The sequence below is a fragment of the Coregonus lavaretus genome (genome assembly GCF_964263955.1).
Source record: "Coregonus lavaretus genome assembly, contig: HAP1_SCAFFOLD_9406, whole genome shotgun sequence".
Classification (NCBI taxonomy): domain Eukaryota; kingdom Metazoa; phylum Chordata; class Actinopteri; order Salmoniformes; family Salmonidae; genus Coregonus; species Coregonus lavaretus.
In genome coordinates, this window is record NW_028166708.1 from 6,815 (window position 1) to 15,362 (window position 8,548).

The 8,548-nt window shown below is 45.1% G+C and overlaps 1 protein-coding gene across 1 annotated transcript; it reads right to left on the minus strand.

The window, feature by feature from the left end:
- Nucleotides 1–6,579: 6,579 nt before the first annotated feature.
- Nucleotides 6,580–8,294, minus strand: LOC311114381 (protein mono-ADP-ribosyltransferase TIPARP-like). Its single transcript, XM_084189637.1, has 2 exons — nucleotides 8,022–8,294; nucleotides 6,580–7,820 (listed from the first exon to the last, which is right to left on the minus strand). Exons 1-2 carry the CDS (start codon nucleotides 8,264–8,266, stop codon nucleotides 7,736–7,738), a joined length of 330 nt encoding a protein of 109 aa, XP_084045763.1. The 5' UTR covers nucleotides 8,267–8,294; the 3' UTR covers nucleotides 6,580–7,735.
- Nucleotides 8,295–8,548: the final 254 nt, after the last annotated feature.

Genomic DNA, 8,548 nt, shown 5'->3' on the forward strand with positions numbered 1-8,548 from the left:
GGACGGGAGAGGATGGGGAGGAGGGGAGGAGGGGAGAGTATGGAGAGGAGGGGAGAGGAGAGGAGAGGACGGTGAGGAGAGGAGAGGAGGGGGAGGAGGAGAGAGGAGGGGAGAGGACGGGGAGGAGGGGAGAGGAGGGGAGAGGACAGGAGAGGAGAGGAGGGGAGAGGAGGGGAGAGGACGGGGAGGAGGGGGAGGAGGGGAGAGGACAGGGAGGAGGGGAGAGGACGGGTGAGGACGGGGTGGAGGGGAGAGGATGGGAGAGGACGGTGAGGAGGGGAGAGGAGGGGAGAGGAGGGGAGAGGACAGGGGAGGAGGGGAGAGGAGGGGAGAGGACAGGGTGGAGGGGAGAGGATGGGAGAGGACGGTGAGGAGGGGAGAGGAGGGGAGAGGACAGGGGAGGAGGGGAGAGAAGGGGAGAGGACGGGGAGGAGGGGAGAGGAGGGGAGAGGGGAGGGGAGGGGAGGAGGGGAGAGGAGGGGGAGGAGGGGAGAGAAGGGGAGAGGATGGGGAGGGGAGGAGGGGAGAGGAGGGGGAGGACAGGGAAGGAGGGAAGAGGATGGGGGAGGAAGGGAGAGGAGGGGAGAGGAGGAAAGAGGAAGGGGGAGGAAGGATGAAGAGAAAAGAAGGCAACCTGCACAATCTTGCACACGAGGAGAGCAGACAGGCACGCAGCTTACAGAGGCACGAAGAGAGAGAAAATAACTCCTCCCTTAGTTTATTTCTCTCTCTCCTCCCCCTTTCCAGCCTGAAGAGCAGAGCTCAGCATGACAGAGTTACAACACACAGTGACCTGAGACAGAGAGAGAAAAATAAAGAGAGAGAGAGAGAGAGAGAGAGAGAGAGAGAGAGAGAGAGAGAGAGAGAGAGAGAGAGAGATGATAGAGGAGAGTGAATAAGGGACAGGGAACGCTACAGCAGAACAAGAACAGTAAAGGAAAAAAATGAAAGAGGGTGGGTGGGTGGGAGAGAATGTGAGAAATAGAGGGTGACATAAAAACAAGAGAAAGTTAGATAAATAGAGAGGGACTGCAGATGTGAATGAGTTATTAGATAAATCTGGTGCAGCACATCACTTCTAATTTCTGAGACTTTGTTGTACATTGTTCAAATAAAAATCATAAATAAATTAAGTAGAGGGTAGGTTGGCCAAGGAACTTGTTTAGATGAGATCCAGGAGAGGGGAAGAGGCCTGCTGTTGTTCCCCCAGCACGTTGCCTCCAGGCTGGGGAAGGCTGCTTCCTCTGCCAGCCCGCTCTCTGGAGTTCTGGCCTCCATTAACCTCAGAGCTCAGGCACTCTGGGGAATGGGGGAGAGAGGTGAAAGAGTAGGGTAGATAGAGTGGACAGGGGTTGGGAGAGAGGGGACAGGGAAGGGAGAGAGGGGACAGGGAAGAGAGAGAAGAGAGGGTTGGTGTTTGGAGTAAGGACTGGACGGGATGGAAAAATGTTTTCTTCTTGTTTGCCTCCACATGCATCAAATGAAAACAGGGTGACCAGACAGACCAGGATTTTCTGCTACAATGTATCAAATATCATGCATCATTATATTATTTTATACAACGGGTGGGTCTTATCCTGGATGCTGATTAGTTAAAACCGCTTTCCATCCAGTGTCTATCCCACAAGGCTATGATGTTGAAATGACTATTTACTGTTCCATCTCACTGAGCAATCCACTGTCTCATCAACCCAACCAGGCAATTTATAAACGTGATCTCCTCTGTAAAAAAGCATCTAGACATTATGTTCCCTTTCTTTTAGACTAGCATTTGATTTTCAACAGCGGAGATTTGTATAAAACTTGCTGTCCGTCTCTCCGACCTTTGCAACACCATTTCAATATTGAAATTCTATCTCTACTGTCCCATTGAGGATTAACATGTCAAAAAAGAAGGTCAAACGAAAAAACTAAATGCACCTAGTTTGCCATCTTTCCAGCTTCAGTTTGAAGTGATTGTGCTAACTGTGTAGTTGGCTAGCTCCTCTGAACAGTGTCCTGGTGAGAGAGCAAATGTTTATTGTTATAGATGTATCCAAATAAATGTCACCAGAAAACAGCTACTTTGCTGTTATTTTGGCTGCACTCTTTGACGTGACTGTGTTAGCCGTAGTTGGCTAGCTAGCAAGCAAGGAATAAGAATGTTGCCAGCCAGCATGGCAACGGAAGATTTAGAATGAACGACTCGGTCCATAGATATAGAACACGACTGGGTCGCATCTCTGGCAACCGAACCGATAGAATGAACGACTAGCCGGCCAGCTTGGGTAGATACCCTAGATTTGTGTCGGGACTTTATCTTGTGGAAGGGTGAAATAGCATGAATAAAGTCATAAAAATAAAGTTTTTAATGAAAATCTGTCAATCATTATTTGAATAAGTTGGTAACCTGTTGTATAAAAGTGATAATGCCCTCGAATCCGATGTTTTGGAGGATATATTGACACGGTTTACCGGCCCTCTACGAAATATATCCTCCAAACACCGGCTTCTCTGGCATTATCACTAACATCAAATAGCATAATACTCTTTCTTTTATTTTTATATTTAGGGAGTAGATCAGCTTTAATATTGTAGATAGATTGTGGCTTCCATCAATGTAATTGTCTGCATCATTTCCTTTGCCCCAGTCTGAGGTCCTGAGCACTCTGGAGCAGGTTTTCATCAAGGATACTTTTCTCCATTCATCTTTCCCTCGATCCTGACTAGTCTCCCTGCCGCTGAAAAACATCCCCACTGCATGATGCTGCCACCACCATGCTTCACCGTAGGGATGATATTGGCCAAGTGATGAGCGGTGCCTGGTTTCCTCCAGACGTGGCGCTTGGCATTCAGGCCAAAGAGTTCAATCTTTGTTTCATCAGACCAGAGAATCTTGTTTCTCATGGTCTGAGAGTCCTTTAGGTACCTTTTGGCAAACTCCAAGTGGGCTGTCATGTGCCTTTTACTGAGGATTGGCTTCCGTCTGGCCACTACCATAAATGCCTGATTGGTGGAGTGCTGCAGAGATGGTTGTCCTTCTGAAAGGTTCACCCATCTCCACAGAGGAACTCTGGAGCTCTGTCCAGGTGACCATCTGGCCCTTCTCCCCCGATTGCTCAGTTTGGCCGGGTGGGCAGCTCTAGGAAGAGTCTTGGTGATTCCAAACTTCTTCCACTTAAGAATGATGGAGGCCACTGTGTTCTTGGAGACCATCAATGCTGCAGAAATGTTTTGGTATCCTTCCCCAGATCTATGCCTCGACACAATCCTGTCTCTACGGATAATTCCTTCGACCTCATGGCTTGATTTTTGCTCTGACATGCACTGTCAACTGCGGGACCTTATATATACCTTTCCAAATCATGTCCAATCAATTGAATTGACCAGAGGTGGACTCCAATCAAGTTGTAGAAACATCTCAAGGATGATCAATGGAAACAGGATGCACCTGAGCTCAATTTCGAGTCTCAAAGCAAAGGGTCTGAATACTTATGTAAATAAGTTATTTCTGTTTTAGATTTTTTGTAAATTAGCAAAAATGTCTAAAAACCTGTTTTCATTTTGTCATTATTGGGTATTGCGTGTAGATTGATGAGGGAAGTTTTTTTTATTTAATCCATTTTAGAATAAGGCTGTAACGTAACAAAATGTGGTAAAAAGGGAAGGGATCTGAATACTTTCCGAATTAACTGTATATCTCAATAGGTCAGGATATTCAAGCCTCCATATATCCACTAGTTCCAATATATCCATGATTTCCTTAAGTGCATAAGGGTGATCGTTTGTAGTGCGATTTCCTTTACAGTCCACTGAGGTATTTAAAACCATATTATTATCTCCCCACCATAACAATAGTGTCTTGTATTGCTTGTAGGTTTGATTAATTATTATATATATTTTAAAAGAAGCATGAATCATCATCATTTGGACCTTATAGATTAATGAGCCAAATCTGTTTATGGTCCAATAAATTCATCTATCTTGCTGATTGGTTTGAACAATTTGCATCAAAATTGTTAATAAATATCATCACCCCTTTTGAGTTTCTTTGAGAAGTATATTGGATTGTCGTCCCAGTGACCAGACCACCTCTGTCCACCTGTATCCTAGGACCTTTGAGCGATTGGGACCCATCCTTTAAAAAGAGCATAGAGTGCCACCCCGAGAACAGAAGCAGATTAACTGCCTCAAAGCATTTCCAACGCGCTCACCTCGATTGTATTGTATAGTTATTTAAAAATATATATACCGGTCAAAAATTTTAGAACACCTACTCATTCAAGGGTTTTTCTTTATTTTGACTATTTTCCACATTGTAGAATACTAGTGAAGACATCAAAGCTATGAAATAACCCATATGGAATCATGTAGGAACCAAATCAGGTGTTAAACAAATCCAAATAGATTTTATATTTGAGATTCTTCAAATTTGCCTTGATGACAGCTTTGCACACTCTTGGCATTCTCTCAACCAGCTTCACCTGGAATGCTTTTCCAACAGTCTTGAAGGAGTTCCCACATATGCTGAGCACTTGTTGGCTGCTTTTCCTTCACTCTGCGGTCCGACTCATTCCAAACCATCTCAATTTGGTTGAGGTCAGGGGATTGTGGAGGCCAGGTCATCTGATGCAGCACTCCATCACTCTCCTTCTTGGTAAAATAGCCCTTACACAGCCTGGAGGTGTGTTGGGTCATTGTCCTGTTGAAAAACAAATGATAGTCCCACTAAGCCCAAACCAGATGGGATGGTGTATCGAAGAATGGTGTGGTAGCCATGTGGGTAAGTGTGCCTTGAATTCTAAATAAATCACAGACAGTGTCACCAGCAAAGCACCCCCACATCTCCTCCTCCATGCTTTACGGTGGGAAATACACATGCGGAGATCATCCGTTCACCTACTCTGCGTCTCACAAAGACACGGCTGTTGGAACCAAAAATCTCAAATTTGGACTCCAGACCAAAGACACATTTCCACCGGTCTAATGTCCATTGCTTGTGTTTCTTGTCCCAAGCAAGTCTCTTCTTATTATTGGTGTCCTTTAGTAGTGGTTTCTTTGCAGCAATTTGACCATGAAGGCCTGATTCACACAGTCTCCTCTGAACAGTTGATGTTGAGATGTCTGTTACTTGAACTATGTGAAGCATTTATTTGGGCTGCAATTTCTGAGGCTTGTAACTCTAATGAACTTTCAAAGTTCTTGAAATGTTGCGTATTGACTGACCTTCATGTCTTAAAGTAATGGACTGTCATTTCTCTTTGCTTATTTGAGCTGTTCTTGTCATAATATGGACTTGGTCTTTTACCAAATAGGGCTATCTTCTGTATACCCCCGCTACCTTGTCACAACACAACTGATTGGCTCAAACGCATTAAGAATGAAAGAAATTCCACAAATTAACTTTTAAGAAGCCACACCTGTTAATTTAAATGCATTCCAGGTGACTACCTCATGAAGCTGGTTGAGAGAATGCCAAGAGTGTGCAAAGCTGTCAAAGGCAAAGGGTGGCTATTTGAAGAATCTCAAATATAAAATATATTTTGATTTGTTTAACACTTTTTTGGTTACTACATGATTCCATATGTGCTATTTCATAGTTTGTCTTCACTATTATTCTACAATGTAGAAAATGGTAAAAATAAAGAAAAACCCTTGAATGAGTAGATGTTCTAAAACTTTTGACTGGTAGTGTATATATATAATAATCTTGCATATCTTAATTTATTTCCACAATTAACAAGTAATATGTGTAATAATGTAGGCAGTTCATACAAAGGATTGTTACCTATAACCAGGACTGGCATTACAAAAATTATATTTTTGGCAAGCAATTATTGTGATTCATCCTGTATTGTCCCTAACATCATTTCCCCATAGCAACAGATGTGGGATACACACACTAATATACACTCCCCACCCTTCCTCAAAAAACAACCACAAGCTCAGATGTTCAGCAGTTGTTCCATCCCCGAGCCCAACTCAAGAGAAGACTTGATGTGCGAATACATATACAGTTGTAGCTGTTTGAGAAGGCATGCAAAATTGAGCAAGATTGGAGAGATCTGATTAACCCATGTCTAGTCCATGCTGATGGAGCTCAGATACACCCCCCCTACCCTGAAACACACACACCCTGGTCCCCCGTTGTGACCATTTGATTATTTTGTGCCACCAGGGCCACAATAATTTGCCCCCTCTCTGAATGTCAGAGTGTGACCCCATCCCCATGGGTTACTGCAGCTAGTGTTGCCAGCACTGCCACTACCTGGGTGGGGGCACCCCACCAAAATTCCCACCAGCTAGGTACAAGGTCGTCAAGGTTCTCATTAGCAGCTTTGAGAAATTCCTTGTATATTATGCTCTCCCATCAGGGGGGCTTTGGCTTTGTTGGACCAACCCTGCCAGGCAGGCTCAGACTCTTGAGGGGGCGGTGCTGCTTTAGTGGGTCTCTGACCGCGTTTATCTTTCTGTCTTGGCTGCATATAGGCTACAGTAGGCCTATAAAACAGGACCAGTGGTTGCGGAGGCTATAGAAAGAGTGTACTCAACTACCAATGAGATATAAAACTTCGCAATAAATCACCCTGGACAGCGCTATGATTTTCTCTTTAAGATTCTTTATTTACTCAATGTTACATTAACAAACATAAATAAACATTTATGAACAAAAGGCACACAGTTCAAATATAAACAAGGAGAACGTATGTACAGCTTATCATCTCGGCAAACATATCTTCCCTCAGAGAGAGAGTGGTCTTAGAGAGAGAGATGGGGGTCGTAGGGGGTCAGGTTTTAAACAGAAACGTTATGTGGTTACTCCAGCATTGAGTCTCAGTGACACTGTCCACTGTTCAGTCCCGATGGGGAACCAAAATGGCAAACACCAAGGCAAATATCCATTCACACAGCATTGGGTCCAAATGAAACGCCATCCACTGCCCCAGTTTAAGGGCTTCAAACCAACAGCATACAGACGGAAGCTGCTGTGGATGATGGGAGTAACCAATAGGTCTCAGATGTTGACAGTACTGGTTAACTCTTCATACTGATGATGAAGTATGGGGTAGCTCTGGTTTGGTTCGGTCTGTTCTCATATAGCCACAGTACTGGGTTTGGTTCTGTCTGCTATAATGTCAGATCGCCACAGTACTGGGTTTGGTTCTGTCTGCTATAATGTCAGATCGCCACAGAACTGGGTTTGGTTCTGTCTGCTATAATGTCAGATAGCCACAGTACTGGGTTTGGTTCTGTCTGCTATAATGTCAGATAGCCACGTTACTGGGTTTGGTTCTGTCTGCTATAATGTCAGATCGCCACAGTACTGGGTTTGGTTCTGTCTGCTCTAATGTCAGATAGCCACAGTACTGGGTTTGGTTCTGTCTGCTATAATGTCAGATAGCCACGTTACTGGGTTTGGTTCTGTCTGCTATAATGTCAGATAGCCACAGTACTGGGTTTGGTTCTGTCTGCTATAATGTCAGATAGCCACAGTACTGGGTTTGGTTCTGTCTGCTATAATGTCAGATAGCCACAGAACTGGGTTTGGTTCTGTCTGCTCTAATGTCAGATAGCCACAGTACTGGGTTTGGTTCTGTCTGCTATAATGTCAGATAGCCACAGTACTGGGTTTGGTTCTGTCTGCTATAATGTCAGATAGCCACAGTACTGGGAACCTCTTCGTACTGGATGATAAAGTAGGGGTAGCTCTGGTCATCATTGAAGATAACATAGATCTGAGGGTCCACCCAGTTGTCTACACAGGAGTCGTACAGGTCACTGGAGGGTCCCGGGGGCTGAGTGGGGGCGGCCGCCGCATGGAGGGGTTCCCCACTGTAAACCTGGAGAGACAGAGGAGAGAGGAACAACATCAAGCTCTGCCAGTGCTCACCAAATGGAACTATTATGGATGACACCAGTAATTGGTCTACTGAAGTTAGGGAGGGTTTTTCTTCACCACATTCTCTCCTAGAGTGATGTGTTTCTGTGCTGTGTGACATATGATGCTATACATCATAGCAATCCCCATAAAGGCTACTAACCTGCCAGTGAGGACTTTGGCCAGGAACATGCAGTGGACCCCTTTAGGCGAGCGCTTGGAGAAGTTGTGGGAGTAGACGGCCTTGCGGGCGAAGTAGGAGCCTTGTCCGAACATGGTGGCGTGTTTGCCACTGACACGCGGGTCAAAGTTGTGTTTGCAGATGCCCTCCACCACCTCAGTGGATGTGCCGTGAAACAGGTGGCGCTCGCTCAGCATCCTGTCCATCTCCGAGAGACGACGAGACATGTACTCCTTCTTCCGGTTAGGGGGAGAGGAGGAGGGAGGGGGGGGGGGGGGGGGGGGGGGGTTATTATGACCTCTTTAGTGTAGTGATTGAATGTTTACACTTTTGAACCGGATACAGTGTAAAAGTTAAGGGTTTAAGTCTATAGTCTAGGCATTTTGATTCACTGCTTCTACCAAGTAGGAAACACACACACACACACACGCACCATCCCCCTGACTCATCCTCTCTCTGCTCTATTCCCTTCCTGCCGTATCTATGGCAACGGGATGTATAAAATAAAA

Bases quoted from the DNA above. Each gene is read 5' to 3' on its own strand.
- LOC311114381 (XM_084189637.1), bottom strand. From the start codon at position 8,266: ATGTCTCGTCGTCTCTCGGAGATGGACAGGATGCTGAGCGAGCGCCAC. The intron at 7,821-8,021 runs GTTAGTAGCCTT...CTGTCTCTCCAG, and splicing joins GCCAAAGTCCTCACTGGCAG to GTTTACAGTGGGGAACCCCT.